We start from the raw sequence: 27,073 nt of genomic DNA, 5'->3' as shown, positions 1-27,073 counted from the left end.
TTGGGGCTGGGAAACACTTGTGAAATAGATGACATAAAGGTGTTGAATGTTGCTATGTTAAAGAAACTTGTTGATTGTTGAATAACTATGGTTGGATCCAATTATTTCTCTCTGGCTCAAAATTTCTAGGTTCTTGGGACAATTTTCCTATTCGACATAAAATCTGACTCATCTAAACACTACACTATAACTACACGAACCGACTAGTAATTCTTCCAACGGGATATTGGTTCTACACAATAATGAAGAACTTCGGCAATCTAGTTCATATTGTTGTTATATGGAAGATTGTAGGAAGTTCAACATGTTAGTTTTGTATGTAAAATCGTGTCAAAAAATACTAGAAATACTTCACCTAATTTTCGAAGAAACTGTTGAACCCACATACCTAGAAAATTACTTGTATAAGAGCATCTCCAGCCGCGTCCCCTAAACCGTCCCCAAAACGGCGCCGGATCGAGCGTTTGGGAAACGTATTTTGTTCGTGTCGTGTTTGGGGGACGTCGCTCCCCAGTCGCGTCCCCAAACAAAATTTCGGAAATTTAAAACTTGAGCGAAATTTGATTAAATTCGTCCAAACTTGCTATATATTACATAGTCGAATGAGATTCGATTAAATTTAAACTAAACCTAATCTAGAAGTAATTGCGGTGGCCGAAGGTGTCATAGTACTGATGGAAGTTGTACATGTCGTCGGACGACCTCCTGCTTGACACGCTCGTCGGGCTCGTCGACGGGCTCGTCCTTCACCAGGCCGCTTGGTCCTGTCTCGCCGTTGTTGGTGAGGTCCACGAGCGGCTTGCCGGTGTCGCGGATGGACATGGCGATCGCCGTGTCGAGGTCGCCCCTCTAGGCGTCCTTGTCGTTCAGCGACGTCAAGAACGCCGCTCATAGCCCTGGGCAGTCCTCGGGGTCATCGCTGCTGGTGATGAGCTACTGCTGCCGCTCATACTCCGCTAGCAGCGCCGCCTTTGCCGCTTCCTCGTCGTCCTGCTCCTCCTTCACCTTCGGCTTCGGGATGAGGAGGGCGCCGCCGCGCCTTTGCTGCTGCTGGCTGCCACTGCCACTGCCGCCGCGCCTCGGATTGACGGGCGTCGCCGGCTCCTCCTTCACCACGCGCTTGGGGATGGTGTAGGGCGCGAAGCGGTGCGACGAGGACGGCGTCGATTGAGTCGGTCCTGACGAGGAAGAGTTGGAGGAGGACGAGTACGTCCTCCTCGGCTGCTAGCGCGCTGCGGGAGATGGTGGCAGTTAGGATGGTGCCTCCAACCTTAGAGCGCCGTTGTGGATACCGTCGATGACGTTCTGCAGGGTGCACCCCGGAACGCCCCAGAACAGGAGGCGCCCGTCTCTGTTCTAGCTGTTCGGCCCGCCGACGAGGCCGGTGGTGTTGTGCATCTCCATGTCGTACTGCGCCTGGAAGTAGGCGTTCCATCAGGAGTCGTTGCCGGTGGCCGCCCAGGTCGGATCGGCCCGCTCCTCGGCGTCCAGTGCAGCCCGCCGGGCCCTGATGGCGTCCCTCCAGCGCTTCGTGCCCGACGACGGCGGCGGCGGGACGCCTATGCGGTTCACGGCCATCTTCCAGCCGCCGCTGCTTGGCAGGCGCATCTCCGGCGGAACGGGATATCCCACGCGGTACAACGCCCACGCCTCGTTCACGGTGAGGCTGCCGCGGCCGAAGCCGTTCGCCGCAACGATCTTGCGGGAGGACGATAACATTGGTTGGAACGGCGAGGAGAAGATTTGGGAGCGGCGATAGATTGGGATGAACCGCAGGGCCTCTTAATGTACAGCGGTGGCAGGCGAAGCGGCAGCGGGTCGTTGGACGCAATATCGCCAACGCAGACGGCCACGCGGCCATACACGACGAGACGTCATTAACATCGCTTGATCAAAGGTAGGCGACGAGGTTTTAGGCTTCCGAGCCGCTGACGCGTCGGTCCCGCCACGCCTCGCCTCACTTTCGTTGTGTCCGGCGTGCCCTATGGGGGGGACGGGCTCGGGGCGCCGGACACCGTATCGGGCCGCGCCGGATAAAAAACGGGTTTGAGGGACGCGGCTGGGAACTTTTTTTTGTCCGACGCGCCCCAAATTCCTTTGAAAAATCTAACAACTACAAAAAAAATCTAACAACTACCATCTTTTTGAACAACAAGAGAAAAAAAAAATCTCAAATTATAAGATGTATCGCCTAGGCGTCTTGCCGAAAGCCCAAACCCCTCAAAACCCTACATCTCGACACAACCACCTCAGCCAGCCCATCGTCCGCTCCACTATAATGCTCGCCGCCTGCGCCTGGAGGCTGTCGCAGCGAGCCGTCACCTTCCTTCCCCCTCGCGTGCGTTCCCAAATCCTAAACCCTTCCTCCATGGCCGCCGCCGCCGGCGCCTCCTCGCCCAAGCGTCTGAGGGTCTACTCCTCAGCCGCCGCCGACGGCTCCTTCAACGGCGCCGGGAACGGCAAGCGCGTGGGGACCCACAACGGCAGCTTCCACTGCGACGAGGCGCTCGGCTGCTTCCTCATCCGCCTCACCTCCCAGTTCGCAGGCGCCGACGTCGTCCGCACCCGCGACTCCCAGGTCTGTCTCTCTCTTCGCCACTGGCTCGATTGGCATGCCATTTCCCCCCCAAAAAATGTTTGAGCTTTTTTTGTGGCGGTTATTTCGGCTATGTTACGGGATACTTGCCAAGATTCGTAAACGCTACAGACGTTTAGGTTGGAATTAGGTCCGGATGGGTACTAATTTAACTCGTTCTTAGACTAATGAAACTGTCAACTGAAACCATTAGGCACTTCCGCACTTGGAATTTTTTCCTTGTGTGCTAGGACATCATATCATCTGGTATAGAGATTCACGAGCTCCATCTGTCTATATCTTATGCTAAGTATCGCATTTAGTATAAGACTGGTTTCTTATACATGACTAGGAATCTAATCACATCCCTTTAGTTCGTAGTTATGCGGTCATTACAGTTGACTGATTTTCTTATGAATCTCTGGTGTATATGATGCAGCAAAAATATTGAACATGTGCTCTGTCATTTGCTGAATCCTATCCTCCACTTACTTGTTTGCCTCTTTTTCTTGTGGAACTCCACTCCAGCTCCTCGATTCGCTGGAGGCTGTGCTTGATGTTGGTGGTGTCTATGATCCCAGCCGGCATCGCTACGACCATCACCAGAAGGGCTTCAGCGAGGTCTTTGGGCATGGCTTTAACACGAAGCTTAGCAGTGCTGGGCTTGTTTACATGGTAAGTACGGAGATGCAGGTTTTCATACAATAGTCAATGTTATACAATTTAGTAACATGTGCTGAAATGGTCCCCCAACTGCACCACATAACAAGGTGACTGGATTCTTAGGGGGTTTCTTTCTGGATGCTGTGAAATCGCGTAGCACACTTTGTCTTATGTACGCACAGCCTTTTGACAATACATTAATCTGTCAAAGTTTTAAAAGTTGCAAATTGATCCTCAATGGTACTTTTGTCTTTCCATTTCTTAAAATGATGGCTTGCTTATCATTTGAAATTGTTGTGATATTGCAGCATTTTGGCAAAGAGATAATTGCAAAGGAGCTTCAGCTTAATGAGGACCATGAAGATGTTCACCGGGTGTATCTTGCTATATACAAAAGCTTTGTTGAGGTGCGAATCCAAACTTGTAACCAGCCGTTAAAATTACGTTAGTACTTTCTGTATTGTGGATCAAAGGATAGGAGAATGACTATGTTCACTACAAGTTCAGGAATTAACACTACCAGCACTGAATTTATGAGTTTACGGTTGCCTAAACTTAGGATATTGACGGAGGGAGTTTATGAATCTACACATTTGTCAGAACTGTTTCTCTTGTTATAGTTTGTAGTTAGTTTCAACATGTAGATGGGGTTTTGCTTTATTGGGGTTGCTATGGAAAGATGCACTATGTTGGCAGTCGGGTGCTAGTAGCTGGCTGTGAGGTTCAGAGATATTTCTTGCAAGCAAAAAAAGGGGTAATACAGGCCTGTTATCAGTCAGTTGACAAGATCCATACTAAATCTCAAGGTTTACAAGTTGCTACGGTGTAAAGAACTTCAATACTCAAACTGCCATCTGACAGCAAGTTCTGAGACATCCAGCTGTCCTTATTCATTTATTTATTTGTAACCAGCCGTTAAAATCATGGTAGTACTTTCTGTATTGTGGATCAAAGGATAGGAGAATAACTATGTTTACTACGAGTTTAGGAATTAACAATTCCAGCCCTGAAATTTATGAGATGAGGGTTGCCTAAACTTTGGATATTGACGGAGGGAGTTTATGAATCAATACTTTTGTCAGAACTGTTTCTCTTGTTAGAGTTTGTAGTTAGTTTAAACATGTAGATGGGGTTTTGCTTTATTATGATTGTGTTGAAAAGATGCACTATGTTGGCAGTTGGGTGCTTGTAGCTGGCTGTGAGGTTCAGAGATATTTCTTGCAAGCAAAAAAGGGGTAATACAGGCCTGTTATCAGTGAGTTGACAAGTTCCATACTAAATCTCTAGGTTTACAAGTTGCTAAGGTGTAAATAACTTCAATCCTTAAACTGCCATCCGACAGCAATTTCTGAGACATCCAGCTGTCCCTATTCATTTATTTATTTGTAACGAACCGTTAAAATTATGTTAGTACTTTCTGTATTGTGGATCAAAGGATAGGAGAATGACTATGTTTACTACGAGTTTAGGAATTAACAATACCAGCCCTGAAATTTATGAGGTTAGGGTTGCCTAAACTTAGGATATTGACGGAGGGAGTTTATGAATCTACACTTTTGTCAGAACTGTTTCTCTTGTTTGAGTTTGTAGTTAGTTTCAACATGTAGATGGGGTTTTTCTTTATTAAGATTGCTATGAAAAGATGCACTATGTTGGCAGTCGGGTGCTTGTAGCTGCTTGTGATGTTCAGAGATATTTCTTGTAAGCAAAAAAAGGGGTAATACAGGCCTGTTACCAGTCAGTTGACAAGTTCCATACTAAATCTCAAGGTTTACAAGTTGCTAAGGTGTAAAGAACTTCAATACTCAAACTGCCATCTGACAGCAAGTTCTGAGACGTCCAGCTGTCCTTATTCATTTATTTATTTGTAACCAGCCGTTTAAATCATGGTAGTACTTTCTTTATTGTGGATCAAAGGATAGCAGAATAACTATGTTTACTATGAGTTTAGGAATTAACGATACCAGCCCTGAAATTTATGAGGTTATGGTTGCCTAAACTTAGGATATTGACGGAGGGAGTTTATGAATCTACACTTTTGTCAGAACTGTTTCTCTTGTTAGAGTTTGTAGTAAGTTTAAACATGTAGATTAGTAAGTTTAAACATGTAGATGGGGTTTTGCTTTATTATGAAAAGATGCACTATGTTGGCAGTCGGGTGCTTGTAGCTGGTTGTGATGTTCAGAGATATTTATTGCAAGCAAAAAAGGGGTAAAACAGGCCTGTTATCAGTCAGTTGCCAAGTTCTATACTAAATCTCAAGGTTTACAAGTTCTTAAGGTGTAAAGAACTTCAACATTTAAACTGCCATCTGACTGCAATTTCTGAGACATCCAGCTGTCCTTGTTCATTTATTTATTTGTAACCAGCCGTTAAAATTATGTTACTCCCTCCGATCCAAAGTACTTGTCCCAAAATGAGTGAATCTACATACTGAAACACGTCTAGATACATTTGTTTTTGGGCAATTATTTTGGACCAGAGGTAGTAGTACTTCCTGTATTGTGGATCAAAGGATAAGAGAATGACTATGTTTACTACTCCCTCCGATCCATAATAAGTGTCCGGTATTTAGTACTAGGTTAGTATTCCCTCCGTTCCAAAAAAAAATGCTGCTCAACTTTTTCTAGATACACCTTAGTACTAAATACCCGACACTTATTATGGATTGGAGGGAGTTGGAGTTCAGGAATTAACCATACCAGCAGTGAAATTTATGAGTTTATGGTTGCCTAAACTTAGGATATTGACGGAGGGAGTTCACGAATCTACACTTTTGTCAGAACTGTTTCTCTTGTTAGAGTTTGTAGTTAGTTTCAACATGTGGATGGGGTTTTGCTTTATTAAAATTGGTATGGAAAAGATGCACTGTATGTTGGCAGTCAGGCGCTTGTAGCTGGCTGCGAGGTTCCGAGATATTTCTCACAAGCAAAAAAAAGGGTAATACAGGCCTGTTATCAGTCAGTTGATAAGTTTGATACCAAATCTCAGTGTTTACAAGTTGCTAGGGTGTAAAGAACTTCAATACTTAAACTGCCACATCAATTTCTGAGACATCCATTTGTTCTTATTCATTTATTTATTTGTTTATCTACTATATATATCTGTCTTAATTGCCCAATACTACATTTTTCCACATGATGTGCCAAAGAAGCAATCTATCTTTCATGTAACAGGCGCTTGACGCAATTGATAATGGAATCAATCAATATGACACAGAGCAAACCCCCAAGTATGTGAACAATACACACTTGTCTTCACGTGTTGGGCGCCTTAATCCAGACTGGACTGATCCGGATCAATCACCTGAGAAGGAAAATGCTGCATTTCAACAAGCAATGGTGCTTGCAGGAAGTGAATTTATGGAGGTATGACTTATTCCTTGTTAGTCTGTTCTTGTGTTTAAGTACTTGTTGAATTATGCGTGCTATATATCTCTGCCATTTTTCCAAATGGGATTAGGCCAGATTTCATTACTCCCTTAGCTGAACATCTCAGGTTTGTATGACTATATTTTTCTTCTTCCATTGCCAGAGTGTTCGCTTTCATGTCAAGTCGTGGCTACCTGCAAGATCTATTGTCATGGAGTGTTTGCTGTCAAGAGGAAATGTTGATCCAAGTGGAGAAATCATGGTCTTAGATAGATTCTGCCCGGTAAGATCTTGGTACCTGGTAGACTATTATCAATTTTTGTCCTATCCACAACTGATATTTTGGACTGTTTGTATCTGATGCACGTGGAAGCATAAGGGCTGTACCTAATCTGGTTCTGTTAATCTTTAATGTGCTCAATGTTTATGCGTTTTCCATTTGGAACCATGTCCTTTTGATCTGCCGTACAAGTGTTGAAAACATTTGATTACTAGAACTTTAGGCGATGCTTCTAAGTACCGGCACTGGGATTGTATTAGCTATTCAATATTTACTAGTGTTCGTTTTTTTTTCTAATTTAATAATTGGCAACTGCCTGATGTAGTGAAGTGTGATAGTAACCATGTTTGTAGACTGAATGCTTATCCGTTATGGCAGTGGAAACTTCATTTATTTGAGCTGGAGCAGGAGCTGAAGACTGATCCTCTGACCAAGTATGTGCTGTATCAGGTAAGAAGTGCTGCCCCTTCCCAGTCATCTAATATGAATTTTATTTAGTACCTCTAGTATTTTTGGACAGTGAGTCTGCGTAGTTAGGGCATCTCCAGCGGCGCGACGCAAACGGACGCTGAGTGACCGTTTTCGTCCGCCGTGACCGGAAATGCATCTGGGGCCTGTTCCAGCGGGGCGACGCAAAGTGACCGGGCTGTCCGCGTATGCGCCAGGTTTGCGTCTCGGCGGACGCTTGGCGGTCGCTCCGAGTGTCCGCTCGCTTCCCCACCGGGCCCGCCTGGCAGCGAGTCTGCATCGAGGGCATCGATTCAGGCGGTCAGCGCTTCTGCGTCTGCGCCGCAGCCTTCGCCATAGATTCAGGCGGTCAGCGCTTCCGCGTTTGCGCCGCAGCCGCGCCATCGCGGCTGCCTGTTCTGCGCGCGCACTGGCGGGCGGCGGCTGGGCTTCTGCGGCGCCTTCAATGGCATCGTATCCCGCGCGCACCCGCCCATAAAAGTCTACCGGCCGCGTCGCTCCTTCGCCCACACCTCCACAACCACCACCACCGCCGCAGCGCCATGGGGAAGAAGAATGACTTCGAGGCCTCCGGCAGCGGCAGCAAGAAGATCCCGCTCCCCGTCTCGGTGGGGAGGCTCATGCACGGCAAATGGATGCCGTGCGACGACGCCTGGTTCGGCGTGCAGGTGCCTGATGGCTGGCGGCTCAGCTGCCGCCGGGTGCCTATCCCTCCAGTACCTGCGCGCGAGCCTGATCGGACCGCGGAGATCCGGCGCAGGAGGCGGTATCTGCCGGCAGACCTCCGCGACGATCCGGCGTACGCCATCGACTCCGAGCTTTGGCGTACGTACCTGTCCACGGAGGTGGACAGGAGACGAAGGGCAGGCTTCATGGGCGACAGGGATTACCCCTTCGGCCCTGCACCGCCGGCTCGTCGTCAGCAGACGCCGACGCGTCGTGAGCAGGCGCGGACGCGACGTCAGCACACGCAGCACAACGATGCCGCCGCCGACGACGAAGCCTACGCTGTGTACGACGACGACGACTACGTCGAGGCGCTCGCGTACCATAGCGAGGAGGCGAAGGACGACAGCGACGATTTCGTCGCTGTCGTCTTCCACGAATGGCAGCAGGCCTTTGAGGAGGGCCGAAACTTCGAGTTCCCGGAGAACATGACGGACGACGAGATGGCGGAGGTCGTCGTCCTCGTCTCCGAGCACGACGCGCCTGTGCAGCCGCCGCTGCCCCGCTACGCCACCGCCGTCATGTCGCCGGGCCTATCGGGATGAAGCACTTCGACAGGCGCTCCTGGAGTAGGCGGCGCCTCCGCCACCGCCGCCACAGCCGCAGGCCTGGGCGCCTCCACCGCCGCCACGGCCCGCGATTGGGCGCCTCCCGCCGCCGCCACGGCCCGCGATGCGGGCCCCTCCACCGCCGCCACAGCCGCAGCCTCCTCAACCTTGAGCACCGGCAGCGCGCCCGGCGTACGCTCCCCCGGATGCCAACTGGCCTTGGGTCGTACCGGAGTACATCGTGATTGACAGCGACGAGGAGCAGCACAGCGGCGAGGAGCAGTAGGCGTTTTAGGTTTATTTTTTAAGTATGTAAACTATGTTTCATGTTTTAAAAAAAAGGATTCGTCCTAAAAAATGCGTCCTAAAAAATGCGTCGTGCCGCTGGAGCCACCCCCGACGCAAACGGACGCGCGGTCGATTTCGACCAAAAGGGTCGACGCAAACGGACGCGCGCGGACGCTAAAATGCTTCGCGCCGCTGGAGATGCCCTTAGCACCAAAATGCAAATCTGGAAGTGAATTGGTGTAATGCTTTCAAGTTGTAGTAGAGTTTTAGCACTGAACTGATATTTTGGCCGGCAGCATTGCGATCAACCTTCTTCACATGCTTTTGTTTTTTGGTTTCAACTCTTTCTCCTAGTATTTTTCACCAGTCGTATGATGTTTATATCCTCACAACTGCAGGATGAGAGGAGCAAAAGCTGGCGAGTGCAAGCTGTCTCTGTGGCCCCCGACAGATTCGAGAGCCGGAAGGCTCTCCCAGAGAAGTGGAGGGGCATGAGAGACGATGAACTTTCCAAGGAAACTGGCATCCCTGGCTGTGTGTTCATCCATATGAGTGGCTTCATTGGTGGGAACAAGACCTACGAGGGGGCGTTGGAAATGGCAAGAGCTGCGATCAAATGCTAATTTACAAGAGCACCAGGCAGTAAAGCAGTCTCACCTACTCTCACCAATTTTTACCATTGACTTGATTGGCATTTGAGTATGTACGTTCTGTTGCGTAAAATCAACCTGATAGAAGAGATGAGTTATCTGTATGAGGCTGAACAAGAAGAGTAACATTTGATAAAAGATTGATGGAACTGATTAAGTTGTGGCCCACTTCCCCAGTGTTTCTATTACTGGTGCAAGCACATTACTGTCGCTCATATAGTCATATGCATCTACAGTGAAAGTGCGAGAAGATCTATTACAGGCAAATATCTGAATTGTTATTTGCAAATGAAGAATACAGGAGACGAGGATTGTACGTGGATAGATACAGCCCTATTATGTGGATAGATACAGCCCTATTATGCACGAGATATGCGAAACAAGAACAGGAATTATACAGGCACATTCGCCGCAGGTCACGCCTTGACACGTTTGGCATCCGCGTAGGCGGTCTCCAGGTCCCCAAGGAAGAAGAGGATCCGGTCAGATATCTGCCTCTTCTTCTCGGCCTCGCCGCCCTGCGGCTGCTGCGCTGCGTCCTTGGCACCGGAGTCGGAGCTGGTGCCCAGGTAGCTCTGGATCTCGCCCTGGTAGATGAGGTAGTAGTCGTTGCCTTCCCTGATGATCCTGACGCCCCTGGATGGAGAGAAACGGAGAGACGACTTTTGAGTGCAAAATTAAATTAACAGTGGTATGCCTTTCCGTGTCTGAAGCTTGAGCTACGTGGTGATGGTGATTACATACAGTCCGTATCGGTCGCATCGGTCCTGCACGACGAAGACGTCCTTCCAGGGCTTGGAGCCCTCCGGCGCCGGCGCGTAGAAGGCCGCGGCGTCGGCTCCCCATCGGCCCTCGAAGAGCCTGCGCCACAGCTCGTCGTCGCAGGTCAGCGCGTTCCACTTCCTGCAGACTACAGTTCGGGCAATTCAGGCCAAGGGAAGTCGCGAATTATACATTCCTCTATGCAAGAAGAGGATAACACGCCAGCATAAGAAGTAACGGAAGACTTTTTGATCGGGAGGACGAACCTTGGGGAGCGGCGGCGAGGGCCTGGTGATCGAGGAGGTGGAAGATCTTGAAGCACAGCTCCGCAGGCAGCACGTCCATTGATCCAGGAGAGACGACGACGAGCGGACAGGAGGAAGAGAGGGCGATGAGTGAGGGGAAGATGCGGGGAGGTGAAGCAAAGTTGGTTGGCCCGCGCCCCGCGGTAGTTAGATGCAACCGCTTGCGGTCCCTGCCTAGAAAAGGAAGCATAGAGCCATAGACGGCATACGGGCATGTTCATGTTCGTGCCGCTGACGAACGGGTCCCGCGGCGGCCGACGATGCGTGGTGGCCGGACGGTCATGGACGTACATGGAGGCGGCGTGCGTATACCTGAGTTGTCATCATCTGCGCTGCGCGCGACGTGCGCCGTGTAGAGACAGAGCGGCGATGGCACGCACGAGAGCCGAGCGACACCTCGCATGCGCTGGCTCGATCTTGGCGATGCGTCGCGAGGGGTCACGTGCTGACGTGCGCCACCGCTCGGCCGACGGCCGTGGCACTGCACTACCTTGCTCCGTCTCTGTCGGAAAGGCATTTTGGCTCTTTACCACAAGTGCTCTTGGTATATTAAAAAAAATTGAAAATTTATATTTACAGGTTTTGTATTATGAGCTACACAAAATGACAAAATCTGATTTTTTTTAGAGATTTGAAATCACTATACTAGATTTACACTTATCATTTTTGCACTTTTGTCGGATACACTAGCTACGTTACGTCACGATTTGTTTTCTAGGATTTTCTTTTTTTAATAAAAAGATCACTCATGCTCGTGTGCACCAAATCTCTGTACCAGCTCTCTTCGATACTCCCATCTCAGTTTCAACATTTCTTGAAAAAAAAGTTTAGACTGCGTTCGGCAATAACGTTTTTCCAAAGTATTCTAAAAATACTTTGGTTTCTGAAAATACCATGGTATTGAATACTTTGAGGTGTTTGGTTTCAGCAAAAACTACAATTTTCTATACTTTGTTTATTCACAAAGCTGCACTAATTTTACAGTATAGAAAAAAAGAGGTCTTGACCTCTTTCTCCAAAACTGAAGTATTTGTTACCTATACAATACATTTTTACAATACTTTGGTTTTAGAAAAATTTAGATGCCAAACTAAGCTTTAATTTTCTTCTTCGAGTGCAGATTTTTGGCTCCTGGCACCATTGTTCTTGTTGTTTCGTAAAATTTGAAAGCCACATTTACGAGATTTAAAGAATTACCCAATGATTTATCTCACGAAGGTGTAAACTATGAGTTTCAAGTACATTGTATTCTAATCCGTTTGACGACTTTCCATCAACAACTAATAAGACCAGGTCGATTTAGGGAGGACGAGGGGCATCCCAGCGATTTCTTTGTAATTTTCGTTCTCGTTGAGATGCTTTGTGCCATTCGATGTTTTTAATGTCATGCTCCTATTCGTCAAAAAAAAATACATTGTATTTTGAGCTACATAAAAGTAACAAATCTATGGATCTAAGTACAATATGTGTCGCATTCCCAAATGTTACCAGATTTTGTTCTTTTTATGTAGCCCACAATATAAATAATTTTGCAGTGCAATTTTTTTATGCTTGTACCTTAAATGATTGACTATACCCAATTTTTCCCATTTTTGAAAATTTACAATGATGTTTTTTTATTAATTTTAAAATGAATAAAATCACTGAAACTCGAGAGCCAACTACACCTTTTGGAAAATGTTTCTCTATAATGCTAACCCTATATGATACAAAAGCATTACTATGACAAATTCAATATAACTAAATTGATGTGATACTACCTCTGCTCTGGAATCTGAGAGTCCACCATAACATTTTATTTATAGAAACGTAGGTACTAGTATTTTTTGGTCTGTTAAAGAATATCTTCAAACTTGATATGGTTTGACTTAGGATGAACGAATGACACTTGTTATTTTATAAAACGGTGAGAGTACTTTCGCAAGAAAAAAGAGAGTAGTAGTTTCAACTTTCATCCCGTGCCATCTGCAGAGGTTTCCGCCTTTAAGGAAGCTGTTTACGCCTACAAGCTATGTTTACGGAGAACTATGAGTTTCCGCCTTCGGGAACCGTTACGCTGGTGACCGACTCACTCGTACGCAGCGCCGCCGCCGCCGACGCCGCCCCTCTCGCAATGGCGAGGCCGTCGCGCCAAACCCTGGGCCTCACCTCCCTCCGCCGCCTCGATGTCATCTCGAGGTCGCCTCCTCCGCCCGCTTCGGTGCTCCGGAGAGCCGCGGCCGTCGCGCTGCCCTGCGCCGTGCTGTACCGAGCCGTCCTGTCGCACTGGAATGCGCCTCCGCCGGTGCAGAACGACCGGTATCGACGGCTCTGGCGGGATTTGGATCCGCCGCGCGCTCCAGTTATGGTCCCCGGGGAGTACGGCGACCTCGACCCCATCTCCGCCAACGATCCGGTGAGCTTCCACTCCTGGCCCCCCTTCTACTCTTGCCAATTTCTCGTCTCACAGTGTCTTACTTATGAATTCTGGCGACCTGGGTACTGAAATCACTTGTCTTGGACAGTTAGAATATTAGCATGCTGTTAAACTTCATTCGTTATTTACTCCCCAAACTTCTGCCTAAGTTTCTAGTACTAGCGAAGGGCCCATGTCGTTGCAACCCGATCTAAAATTTAATCGGGCATCTATGGTTTGGCGTGTACCCGGATTCTGCCTGTATCATTGTATACCATTGGAATTATATTGGGTTTCACCCAAACTTTAATTTAATCCTCTTACATGTACCATTACACAATACTCCTCACAAAAGTAAAAGAAAACCTTGTCGCCTGCTTTACAATCTTCTTTGTTTGCATCATGGATATCCAAAAGTATGAGGCCGTCATGCAGAAATCGTTTCTTGTTAAATTACATGCGAAAAACACTAAATGTAATATATCTTGTTAAATTGCCAAAGTATTCCATGTTAACTAATGAAAGCCGACAAAGGAAGTTCACATTGCACGATTATTCCATGTAGTACCTCGCACGCTGAATCAATTTTGCAAGTAGCAAAGCAATGCTGGTAGAAAGGTACCCAGGCCTCTCCTGCTGCAGCACCACTGGTATATGGTCATGCCGATTCCCTCCAAGCTTGTTTGGTTGCTGATATATCATACTACCTCCATTCCGCGAAGGCTTACATTTCGGAACAGGAGTGATATTTCTTAGCCGCATAGCCATCCTTAAATGCAAAGATGAGTCTGTTTAACCCCCTAAACTATCCCGTTTGGAGGCTTCTCCCCATGTTAGCTAGGGCTTCATTTGTTTTCCCTTGTTATTATTCCTGAAACTTGTGCTAATTTTGTTCATTCATCCTTTAAGATCAAGCAAGTGCATTGTTCTATACACGATAGCTGTTGGAATTTTAAGCAATTTTCGGATGAGTTTAATTAACAAAAGAAACAACACAGATGCACTAGTAAATCTTATCATATATGACAAACTAGATGTTAGAAGAGTTATTGGGCTGTTCTGTACCTTACCTTCCTGGCCCATGTGGCCCAATTAGAGAGTTACCTTAAGGGGCTATATAAGGGGCTTTGTTCAGGGTTCCTACCCTAGCCGCCACAGCATAGAATAGATCAGGTTAGCTACTTTCTTTGCTCCACATGGTATCAGAGCAAGGGACGATGGAGGTGGCTATGGTGGTGCCAGCGGCAGAGGTGATGGTGACTGTAGCAGCGGCCTAAGGAGTGGCCTGAACTGGGGGAGGCAGCGCCGGTGGTGCTGCAAGTGGGAAGGAGAGGAAGTTTCGTGGAGGAGTGACTACAGTTGCTGTGCAAGATGGGGGACGAGCTCACAACAGCTCTTGAGAAGCTTGCACAGCTTCTTGTGGCCAAGAATGCAGATAGCACTTCCACTGATGGGGGTGTTGCTCGTGTTCCACAGGCAGAGGTGGTGATGGAGCTCATGCCCAATGAAGTGAAGCTAGAAGGGATGAGCAACTACCTGAGTTGGTCGAGGCGAGCATTGCTCATTCTTAGGACAAAGGGCATATTGGGCACGTTCAGGGAAGCGCTACTAAACCAGAGGATAAGGAGAGTGCAGATTGGAAGAAATGAAGTGTGAAAGACTCGTTGATCTTTGCCTGGCTGCTCAACTCTTTGACCCTTCTATTGCTGCTTCAGCTGAGGGTCTTCCAAATGCCTCGGAGGTATGGAGTACTTTGTCAAAAATGTACTCTGGTAAGGGAAATCTGATGCTAAAGGCGCAGATTGAGGACGCAGTGCATGATTTGCGTCAAGGTGAGAAGCGCCCGATGGCATATGTGGCTGACTTGCAGCGTCCCTGGGCTGATTTGGATCATTGTGATCCTCTTGAGATCCCCTCATTCAGATTGTGTGGTTACTGACATGCTGCCTTACTGCACCAACCCAAGCTTCCTTCTCTTGACGAAGCCATTGTCGCCATGTCACAAGAGGAGTTTCATCTGAAATCTGCTGGAGGCAGCGAACAGCCAATGCAGTCCGCCTTTGCAATGACCACAAAGAAAGAAACAAGAGACTGCTTTACCTATGGTGAACCAGGGCACATAAGCAGATTTTGTAATGCATCAATCAGGGGAAGAGGAAGAGGATACAATGGTGGTTACAACCAGCGAGGTGGTCGTGGTTGGAGTGGCAACACCAACAAAGATGACCGTGGCTGGGTTATTGGTCCTCGGCATGGAGAAGGTGCTCACAGGGCAAATATGGCTGCACCTTCAAGCCTAGAGAGGGACCAGAAGCTACTACTTCAAGCTTTGGCAATTTCGCCAACTTTGTCGACACAAATAAAGGTAACACATAATGCATCAGTAGCAGCACATTCAATTAATAGAGGATGGGTTTTAGACTCAGGGGCATCCAAACTGAAAGAATTTGAATCCTATATTCGATATCCCCCACATATCAGGAGACTATACATACAAGAGATGGCACATCACAACCTATTAGAGGAGTTGGGACACCTGTTATTGAACTACCATCAATGTTGTATGTGCCTACCTTTTCTGTGAATTAGTGTCTCTCAGTGCGCTGGTTGATCAAATTGACTGTGAAGTTACCATTAACAAATATATGTGCTCGATACAGGAGAGGGGACGAGCAGGAAGCTTAGGACTGGGACCAACATAGAGGATTGTGGTACATGGAGCGCAGCGTGCTTGGCCAGGATGCGAATCAAGGACTAGCGGTTGTCACTAAAGACAAGGAAACTAGAGCTCTAATTCATCACTGTAGAATGGGACATATATCTTTTGATAAAATATATCAAATATTTTCTGATGTAATGAGTGGTATTGACAGAAGCAAGCTCAAGTGTGATGCTTGTGAGTATGCCAAACACACTAGAACCTCCTATGTGAGTAAGGGATCAGAAGTATATCTCCTTTTGTGTTGGTTCATTCTGATGTATGGACTATAAGTGGTGCAAAGTATATTGTAACCTTTATTGATTGTTACTCACGGATGACTTGGATGTATCTCAAGCGACACAAGGATGAAGTGTTCCAGTGTTTCAAAAAAATCCATGCTCTTGTGAAGAATCAGTTCAATGTATAAATACAAGCTATTCGCACTGGCAATGGTACAAAATATGTTAACAAAATATTTGGTGCTTTCATGTCTGAGCAAGGAATCTTGCATCAAACATCATGTCGGCTGAAAGGAAAAACCGTCACATATTGGAGGTTGCTCAGGCCTTAATGTTCACCATGGATGTGCCTAAATTCCTATGGAGCAAAGTTGTCCTGACTGCAACCTATTTGATCAACCGTACGCCATTGAGGGTGACAGGTATGAAGTCACCATGTGAATTAGTTCTAAAGGATAATACTTTTGTTGTTCCTCCAAATTATTTCGATGCACATGCTTTGTTAGAGATCACAAGCCATTAGTGAGCAAACTGGATCCTCGAGCTCCGAAATGTATTTTTCTTGGGTATTCGTCTGGACAAAGAGGTTACAAGTGCTGGAGTCCTTCTGAACGAAGGACATTTGTGAGCATGGATGTCACTTTTCGGGAATCCGAACTATTTTATGGAGATAAGGCTGATCTGAGCATATTATTCGAAGATCTTGACTATTTTTCGGCTCATGGAACTTGTCAATAGGGGGAGAGTGAACAGATACAGGGGAGACAATCTCAGAACCACAATTTCAACCAATAGGGTCTCATTCCAGTTAGACAGGATGGAGATGACCAGAATTTACCGCAGAGATGGAGAAGGCTGAATGAGGAACAAAATCTTCAAGTTTATGGTAGAAGGCAAGTGTGTGCGCAACATGTTCAGGGGGAGCAACAAGAGTTAGAAGTTGAACATCAGGACAATTTTGAGACCATCTCCTCCACTGAAAGCCAAGTTGATGGAGACTCGACAACAATGGGAGGGGGACAAATGGACCTACCAATTGCTTTGAGGAAAGGAACTCGGGCTTGTGTTGAGAGACTACAGAAAAGGCATGATGAATGTGATATAGGAAACTTTGTGTCATACGAAGCCTTCTCTCCTTCCTACAAAGCATTTGTTGCTTCCCTATATCTATTCCAACAGGCCATGGCGAGCGGCCATGTTGGAAGAGCTACAAGCATTGAGAAAAAACGAAACTTGGGAGTTAGTATCTCTTCCAACAGGAAAAAAGGCTGTCAGTTAAGCAAAATGCACAAGGAAAGATTGAAAGATACAAGGCAAAACTTGTGGGAAGAGGGTAAACCCAGACCTATGGCATCGATTATGATGAGACCTTTGCACCAATGGCGAAGATGAACACAGTAAGGATTTTGATATTGTGGGTGGCCGTTACACCAACTTGATGTTAAGAACGTTTTCCTACATGGAGATCTACATGAAGAAGTTTACATGGAAATTCCACTTGGCTTCTCTTCACCTGAAACCACAAGTCTCTTTATGGACTAAAACAGTCTCCGAGAGCTTGGTTTAACAAATTTAGACGTGCAGTTTGTGACATGGGATACGGACAATGCAGCGGTGACCATACAGTGTTTTATAGATACTCTAAGGGAAAGATTACCATTCTTGCGGTGTATGTGGATGATATCATTATTACTGGGGATAACGAAGGAGAGATAGCAAGACTAAAGAAGTGTTTGAGTAAGGCCTTTGAAGTAAAAGACCTTGGTCGACTAAAGTACTTTCTTGGTTTAGAAGTGGCCAGGTCAACAAAAAGAATAGCTCTGTCCCAAAGAAAGTATACTTTGGACCTTCTTAGTGATGTTGATACGCTAGGCTGCCGAGCAGCTTCAACCTCAATCGATCAAAACCATAAAGTGACAATACAATCAGGTGATCATGTGGATAAAGAAAAATATCAGACTAGTTGGGAGACTGTTGTATTTATGTCATACACGACGAAACATTGCCTTTGCAGTGAGTGTAGTGAGCAGGTATATGCATGAGCCTAGAAGTGAACATCTTGAAGCAGTCTGCAGAATCTTGAGATACTTGAAAGGAACTCCAAGAAAGGGCCTGTGGTTCAAGAGTAACGGACATCTTGATGTTGATGGCTACCGTGATGCCGATTGGGCAAGTTGCCTAGATGACCGAAGATCAACTTCGGGGTATTGTGTTTTCGTCGGAGAAAACTTAGTGTCATGGAGGAGCAAGAAACAACAAGTGGTTTCAAATCAACGGTTGAAGCTGAAGCAGAGTACATGGCCATGTCTCAAGGGCTGAGTGAAATATTGCGGGCAAGGAATCTGTTAAGCGAATTGAAGAACAGTTGTATGGTTTGAAAACAAGTCTGCTATTAACCTAGCAAATAACCTATTGCAACACGACAGAACAAAGCATATTGAGATAGATAGATTATACATCAAAGAAAAACTCGATGCTAGGATCATCAAGATAGAGCATGAGAGTTCAGGGCAACAAATTGCAGATTGTTTAACTAAAGGTTTGGGAACCAGAAAATGCAACCCGGCATGTGACAAGATGAGAATGATAGATATCTATCACCCCTCTTGAGGGGGAGTGTTGAAGCGTTATTGGGCTGTTCGGTACCTTACCTTCCTAGCCCATGTGGCCCATTTAGAGAGTTACTTTAAGGAGCTATATAAGGGGCTTTGTTCAGGGTTCCTACCCTAGCTGCCACAACATAGAATAGATCAGGTGATAAGGGGTGGCCCGATCTTCTCAGTAAGCGACGGGTGGTGATGAACACAAGATGAATAGCAGCGGATGGAATCGATGATATGAGGAGGATAACTTGTATGACGCCGACAAAGTCTCTCGATTGATTCCTGTCGCCAATGCAACAGCTCTCAACCCTGCAAGATATTCGCAACTCCACACACTTGCGCACGTAGTCGCCGACCACGAAGCGGTAAGTTGCAATCTACTAATTCCCAATGGAACAACAGATCACACAAGACTTTCAGATCTACACCAAATCAAGCAATATGGTGTAGGGATTCAATAGTTTTGCAGAGCAAACAACTAAGAACTAGGGTTTATCTTAAACATGGTCTAAAGCAACTTTGGGGGCGTCCTGGACACTTATATAGGGTTTCAGGACGACCTCAGGTCGAAAAAGTACGAAAATAACCGACCCAGAATAGATCTGGTCGAGACAGACTCGGAGTCGGCCGGTCTGGAGGCCGGTCGACCGGGTCTGGGACCGGGCCAGCCGGTTCAAACCGGGCCTGGCGCCGGGTGGTGACCGGGCGACGGTGCGGGGCTTACTGGACATCGCCCGGTTGGCACAAGCCAGAAATCCGGTTGAAACCGGATGGATCCGGCGTGGGGGCCGGTCGGACCGGCCCTGGGACCGGCCGGCCGGCGTACGGCTTGATTGGCCGGTCCTGGCGCCGGCTGGAACATCTCCTCCTCTCGCGCATGCCTCCCGCTCCTCCCTCGCGCGTCCATGGGATGTCTTCACGTCTAGCTCCATGTCCAGCTTCATGTCCATCTTCTGGTCCAGCTGCTCCTCTCCTCCTCGTGCGATGCTTGGTTCCTCTTCATACCTGATCATACATAAGTAATACGACTTAGGCAGTATAAAGTTCTCATCGATCAAAGTATCATTTAGGAACAAGTTCCCCTGTTGTTTAAGTAGCTTCGCACGAGCTTGTGTCATTGGTCCAATCCTAACTTCATTGGACTTGAGCTTCACAGCAGGATTATCTTCAACTTGTAATGACGGAGGTAGTAGTGAGGTAGGGATGTCCTCATCATCTCCCCCCCCCTTCAAAAGACGTCGACCTCGACGCTCCAAGGTCTTCTCCGTCATATGGTGTCAAATCAGCAACATTGAAAGAATTACTGACACCAAACTCATCAACTGGAAGATCTATCGAGTATGCATCATCATTGATCTTGGCAAGCACTTTGTAAGGACCAGCACCACGAGGAAGCAACTTGGACTTCCGCAGCTTCGGAAACCTATCTTTGCGAAAATGTACCTAGACCATATCACCAGGCTTGAACAATATCTCCTTACGCTTCTTATTAATTCTTGCAGCATTGCTCTTGCCTTTCTTCTCTATCAACTCTTTAGTCTTCACATGTATCTTCCGTACAAAATCTGCCCTCTTGGATGCCTCCATATTGACTCGCTCATGTATGGGCAAAGGCAATAAATCAAGTGGAGTAATGGGTTTGAAACCATACACCACCTCAAAAGGACACATCTCTGTGGTAGAATGTACCGCCCTGTTGTAAGCAAACTCCACATGCGGCAAACACTCTTCCCACTCCTTCAGGTTCTTCTTGATCATGGATCTCAACAATTGTGACAATGTTCTATTCACCACTTCAGTTTGACCATCAGTTTGGGGATGACAAGTAGTGCTGAAAAGCAGCTTCGTCCCCAGCTTTCTCCAAAACGTCTTCCAGAAGTAGCTCATAAACTTCACGTCACGATCAGAAACAATAGTCTTCGGGACCCATGTAGACGTACAATCTCCCTGAAAAATAGGTTAGCAATATGCGACGCATCGTCGCTCTTGTGGCAGGCAATAAAATGTGACATCTTAGAGAATCTATCCACTACCACAAATATAGAATCATGGCCTCTTTTAGTACGCGGCAAACCCAACACAAAATCCATACTAATATCCTCCCAAGGTGTAGTAGGTGCCGGTAAAGGAGTATACAAACCGTGAGGCTTCAGCTTGGACTTGGATTTGTTGCAAGTAATGCACCTCCTCACATACCTGTCCACGTCCCGCCTCATTTTTGGCCAATAAAAGTGGTCAGCTAGCATGAGTAGCGTCTTCTCACGCCCAAAGTGACCCATCAAACCTCCAACATGTGATTCATGCAATAAGAGCAAACGCACAGACGATTCTGGAACACATAGTTTGTTAGCTCTAAACAAGAATCCATTATGTATGTGATATTTTTCCCATGCTGTACCAAGAGCACATAAGCGATATGGTTCAGCAAAATCATGATCAGTGGCATACAAAGCACATAGTATCTCTAAACCAGGAATTTTAACATCAAGTTGAGTTAATAGCATATTCTTCCTAGATAGAGCATCAGCAACAATATTATCTTTTCCCTTCTTATGCTTAATAATGTATGGAAAAGACTCAATGAACTCAACCCACTTAGCTAGACGCTTATGCAAAGTAGATTGGGCTTTCAGATATTTTAAGGCTTCATGATCAGAATGCATGATAAATTCTTTTGGCCACAAGTAATGTTGCCAAACCTCAAGAACTCTAATTAAAGCATACAATTCTTTATCATATATTGGATAGTTCAACTTAGCACCAGAAAGTTTCTCAGAAAAATATGCAATTGGGCGACCCTCTTGCATCAACACACCACCAATTCCAATACCACTAGCATCACATTCAATCTCAAATTGCTTATTGAAATCAGGAAGTGTAAGCAACGGTGCAGAAGTTAACAATCGTTTTAGTTCATCAAATGCATGATCTTGGGCTGCGCCCCACTCAAAGACAACACCCTTTTTAGTCAAATCATTCAAAGGTGCAGCAATAGTACTAAAGTTGGGCACAAATCTTCTATAAAACCCAGCTAGACCATGAAAACTTCTTACTTGACTCACATTCATGGGAGTAGGCCAATTTTGAATAGGTTCAATTTTAGACACATCTACTTCTACTCCATGCTTAGAGACAAGGTAACCCAAAAATATGACCTTATCTTTGCAAAATATGCACTTCTCAAGATTACCATAGAGTTTATTATCACGCAACACTTGCAAAACATGTCGAATATGTATAGTATGATCAGATTCATTGCGGCTGTAAATTAATATGTCATCAAAGTACACAACCACAAACTTGCCAATAAAATTTCGCAAAACATGGTTCATCAGTCTCATGAAAGTGCTAGGTGCATTAGTTAAACCAAAGGACATTACTAACCACTCATACAAACCAAATTTTGTTTTAAAGGCTGTTTTCCATTCATCCCCTTCTTTCATCCTAATTTGATGATAACCACTATGCAAATCAATTTTAGAGAACACAGCAGCACCACTCAATTCATCTAGCATATCCTCTAAACGGGGAATAGGGTGACGATATCGAATAGTAATGTTGTTTATAGCTCTACAATCTACGCACATACGCCATGTACCATCCTTCTTAGGAACTAGAATAACAGGAATAGCACAAGGACTAAGGCTTATGCGGATATAACCTTTGTCGAGTAGCGCTTGTACTTGCTTCTGTATTTCCTTCGTCTCTTCGGGGTTCGTTCTATATGGCGCCCTATTGGGCAGCGAAGCTCCGGGAATCAAGTCAATTTGATGCTCAATATCTCGCAATGGTGGTAGTCCAGCGGGTACCTCCTCCGGAAACACGTCGCCGAATTCCTGCAAAACATTAGAAACACCAAGAGGAACAGGGGTCATGTCGTTAGAAACCAAAACCGTACCCCTGTACAAAAGCACAAGAGGCATGGCCGTAGGATCCTCACTAAATTCTCTCATGTCTTCTTTGGTGGCTAATGAAACTAAGGAATTCACTCGCTCACTTTTCGTTATATCACTCACAATATTACAATTCTCTCGCCTATCTAAAGGTGCATCCTCCAAGTTTACTTCAACTTTCTGACGAGATTCATTGACAATCTGTTGTGGTGACATAGGCTGTAAGTTGATTTTCTTGCCCTTGTACTCCAAGTGATATGTATTGGCACGACCATTGTGTTGCATAGAACGGTCATAGAGCCAAGGCCGACCCAATAGTAGGTGACATACCGTCATAGGAACCACATCAAAATCAATGCAATCTTTATACGGTCCAATCTCAAACTCAACACGCACCATGTGGTTTACCTTCATCTCACCATTGTCGCTCAACCACTGAATATAGTATGAATGCGGGTGCGGTAGATACTTCAACTTCAGCTTGGTACACAACTCCTTGCTTGCTAAATTGCGACAACTCCCACCATCAATAATAACCTTGCAAGCCTTGTCAGGACCAACTAAAGCCTTTGTTTGGAACAAATTGCAGCGTTGAGTAGATGCACTAGGCAACACATTAAGTGCACGCTGCGACACAACAATGGTGCGAGCATCAGACGGATATGCATCTTCACCATCAGTGTCATAGTCATCATCTTCTGGAGCATTAGGATCAACATCATCTCCAGTCTCATACTCATTGTCCTCATTGATAATCATGACTTTGCGGTTAGGACAATCTCTCTTGAAGTGACCCTTGCCACCACATGTATGACAAGCCATATCACGATTGCGCGCAGTAGACATGCTAGAACCACTCGAACTTGCAGCAGATTCAGACTTCTTTGCATTAGAAACATTGGAGACCGACTTGCTAGACGGAGTAGAGTAGGGTGCGGAGCGCGTCGATGGCACCGGCGCCGTAGGTGGGGGCGCACGAGGTGTGAAGCGCCTAGCTCCCGTAGCACGACCTTTAACCTTTGCTTCCTCAGCCATTTGTGATTCAGCTTCTCTTGCATGATGTAACAATTGATTCATATTGGTGTAACTGTAGTGACGAACAATGCCTTTGATATCATACTTCAATCCGTTGAGAAAACGCTGCATTGTCATCTCTAGAGACTCACGGACACGGCCACGCTGCATAAGCATCTCCATCTCCATGTAGTATTTATCCACAGTCTTCACACCTTGCCTCAATAGGGTCAACTTATCAAATATTGTACGCAAATAATTAGTGGGCACAAAACGAGAATTCATCGCCTCCTTCATAGCACGCCATGTGATAATAGGTGGCTCACCATCCTCCTGTCAATTACGAACAAGTGCATCCCACCAACGCAGTGCATAGCCATCAAATTCGGAAGAAGCAAGCTTGATCTTCCTATCTTCAGTGTAATTCGGATGTAAGCTCCATAACTTCTCCATCTTGAGCTCCCAAGTGAGATATTCTTCAACATCAGCCTCTCCTTCAAACTTGGGTATGGAGAACTTAGGCTTACCCAATCCATCTTCCTCATCAAGTCCACGACCATTGCGTCCAAGTTCAACCCAACCACGAGGACGGTTACCACGTCCAACACCACGACGAACACCAGGTGCTTCATCCTGAAGATCAGGTTCTTCATCTTCTTGTTGCTGTTGGTTTGTAAGATTCTCAACAGACATTTGCAAAGTTTGAAGGGCGCGTTAGATATCCGTCATTTGATCTTTCATTGTAGTGACGGTCTGAAAGGACACAGATGTCGCCTAGAGGGGGGGGGGGTGAATAGGCGATTTAAAACTTTTACGAGATGGGCTTAACAAATGCGGAATAAAACTAACGTTTACTTTGTCAAGCCCAAAGCCTATATACTATTGTTCACCTATGTGCACCAACAACTTATTCTAAGCAATGGTTCACCTATGTGCACCAACAACTTATGCTAAGCAATACAAGCAAGTATGTGATAGCAAGATATATATAACTTCAAGCACGATGGCTATCACAAGGTAAAGTGCATAAGTAAAGAGCTCGGGTATAGAGATAACCGAGGCACGCGGGAGACGATGATTTATCCCGGAGTTCACACTCTTGCGAGTGCTAATCTCCGGTGGAGAGGTGCGGTTGCTTAGTGCTCCCGAACGCCACAAGAGGCTCACCTTGAGGTGTGGTTGCTCGATGCACACCAACGCCACAAAGGCCTCACCCCAAGATGCGGTACTCACACCACACACCGAACGCCACGAAGGCGCCTCACCTAAATCTCCGGTGACCCTCGCCACAAAGGCCTAGGTCACGGTTCCACTAAGGGATTTCCTTCGAGGCGGAAACCGGGCCTTACACAAAGATTGGGGCACACATCCACAACTTAGTTGGAGGCTCCCAACAAATCGCCACAAAGGCGTAGAATCCGTCTAGGGTTCCAAGAACCCAAGAGTAACAACCTTCTTGCTTTCACCACCACGAATCACCGTGGAGAACTCAAACCGATGCACCAAATGCAATGGCAAGAACACCACAAAGATGCTCAAGTCCTTCTCTCTCAAATTCCAACAAAGCTACAAAAGCTATTGGGGGAATAGGAGAGGAAGAACAAAGAGGAGAACACAAAATTCTCCAAGATCTAGATCCCAAAGATTCACTCACAAAGAGATGATTTGGTTTGGTCAAAGTGTGGATCTAGATCTCCTCTCTCTTTTCCCTCAAAATGGGGCAAGAATCATGGAGGGATAGAGAGAAAGGGCAAGCTTCTCAAGAACAACAATGGAGGAGAGAGAGAGTAGAAGAAGCAACAGCCCAAGGAGGAAGAAGGGGGGTATTTATACCCCCCAAGAAAATTGAGCCGTTGGGCAAAACCAGGGCCGGATAATCCGGCCTAAGTAAGGGCCGGATAATCCGCCCCCCCGGATAATCCGGCCTCTGGGACAAAACCTGGTCAAAATTCGGGCAAATGTCCGGCCCCTATACTGAGCAGCAATTCCTGAGGTCCTTAGCCGATTTCGAGGGGGCCGGATATTTCCGAAATATCCGGCCCGGATAATCCGGCCCGGATATTTCCGAAATATCCGGCCTAAGCAAACTGCAGAAACACCAAAACTAAAACGGGCATAACTTTTGCATCCGGACTCCGATTTCGATGATCTTGGGCTCGTTGAAATCACAACAACGAGATCTACAACAATATGCATAGAAACATCATAGTCCAGCAAAGGAGGATAGAAACAAATGATGAAAGGTTTGACCTATCTCAAAAAGACATACCGGTAAAACCTCCAATCTTGAAAATGCAACAAGTTGCCCATGGAAAAACCATTCTCAATGAACTAGAGCTTGTCATGAGAATAAGCACAAGCTCTAAAACATCACATGGATAAGATCCAAATAAAACCAAGTAAGATGATGAACCAAACTCGAAAACGCAACAAGTGATCTATGCGAAATCCGTTTTCGATGAACTAGAGCTTGTCATGCGAATAAGCACAACCTCTAAAACATCACATGGATAAGGTCCAAATAACAACCAAGAAAGATGATGTAAGGATGCAAAGGTTTGAGCTCTCTCCGAACGATACGATCGAGTTACTCACTCGAGAGCCCTCTTGATAGTACGGCAACTAAACTATAAACCGGTCTCCAACTACACTATGAGACCGGTGAGAAAGAAACCCTATCAAGAGCAAACCTTATACTTGCGCATTCCACTTGAGCTCGATGACGACGATCTTGACCTCAACAAGATGGAACGCCTTTCTTGCTTGTGCTTGCTTGACGAAGTCTTGTGGATTGCTCCCCCATAATCCACCATGGGAGAGCTTCTTCTTCGGCGCATCTTCACATAACCATGACCACCATGTGGATTGCTCCCCCATAATCCACCATGGGATAGCTTCTTCTTCGGCGCATCTTCACATATCCATGATCACCATATGGATGACAAGACTCAAGCAAAGGATCTCTTCGAGATGGCTCATCTTGAACTTGCACTTCATTTCTCCATGGCAAGCTTCAAGCTTATGAACTCTTCGAGTTGGCTCATCTTGAACTTGCACTTCATTCTTCATTCTTCATCATATTGATGTCTTGAAGTAACTTGAGGGCTCACTTCATCTTCATCTTCAAGACATACTTGACACTTGATATCCTTCATCAATTTCTTCTTATTGCAACCTTGAAGCCAACAAATGGTTCAAGAATTGCCTATGGACAACTCCTACAAATATAACTCAATGCAAACATTAGTCCATAGGGATTGTCATTAATTACCAAAACCACACATGGGGGCTCCATGCACTTTCAATCTCCCCCATTTTGGTAATTGATGACAATCTCTTTGAGAGGGTTTATATAAGGAATTTAAGTAACAAATAAGTTGAATATATAGAGCAAACTCCCCCATAATATATGCATGTGTGAATGATCTTGAATTTCATTGCATATATTGGCATTCAAAGCCTAGTGGAGTTTCCTCTAAATATTCAACTATGCAAAGCAACAAGATGCAATGCAATAAAGGCACATGCTTAAGCACAAAGCAAAGACATAACCAAATTCACTTAAACCCTTCAAACTTCTCCCCCATTGGCA

The 27,073-nt window shown here is 46.1% G+C and overlaps 3 protein-coding genes across 3 annotated transcripts in view; 2 read left to right on the top strand and 1 right to left on the bottom strand.

Moving 5' to 3' along the window:
- Positions 1-2,236: 2,236 nt before the first annotated feature.
- On the top strand, positions 2,237-9,737 carry LOC127306630 (MYG1 protein C694.04c). Its single transcript, XM_051337293.2, has 7 exons — positions 2,237-2,578; positions 3,104-3,250; positions 3,547-3,645; positions 6,415-6,606; positions 6,773-6,892; positions 7,268-7,339; positions 9,318-9,737. The coding sequence occupies exons 1-7, from the start codon at positions 2,279-2,281 to the stop codon at positions 9,540-9,542; spliced, it is 1,155 nt and encodes a 384-aa protein (XP_051193253.1). The 5' UTR covers positions 2,237-2,278; the 3' UTR covers positions 9,543-9,737.
- Positions 9,738-9,800: 63 nt separating this feature from the next.
- On the bottom strand, positions 9,801-10,841 carry LOC127306631 (uncharacterized). The gene is made up of 3 exons (XM_051337294.1): positions 10,598-10,841; positions 10,314-10,479; positions 9,801-10,205 (listed from the first exon to the last, which is right to left on the bottom strand). Exons 1-3 carry the CDS (start codon positions 10,824-10,826, stop codon positions 9,986-9,988), a joined length of 615 nt encoding a protein of 204 aa, XP_051193254.1. The 5' UTR covers positions 10,827-10,841; the 3' UTR covers positions 9,801-9,985.
- A 1,829-nt stretch (positions 10,842-12,670) lies between these two features.
- LOC127306632 (uncharacterized) overlaps positions 12,671-27,073 on the top strand; it is a 34,061-nt gene continuing 19,658 nt past the window's right edge. Inside the window, exon 1 of the mRNA XM_051337295.1 lies at positions 12,671-13,031. Within this exon, the coding sequence (XP_051193255.1) occupies positions 12,750-13,031 (282 nt within the window). The 5' untranslated portion in view covers positions 12,671-12,749. The remainder of the gene's footprint in view (positions 13,032-27,073) is intronic.

This window comes from Lolium perenne, chromosome 6, assembly GCF_019359855.2.
Source record: "Lolium perenne isolate Kyuss_39 chromosome 6, Kyuss_2.0, whole genome shotgun sequence".
Lineage (NCBI taxonomy): Eukaryota > Viridiplantae > Streptophyta > Magnoliopsida > Poales > Poaceae > Lolium > Lolium perenne.
The sequence above is the reverse complement of the archived record's forward strand: the minus strand, read 5'-3'. Positions and strand labels throughout refer to the sequence as shown.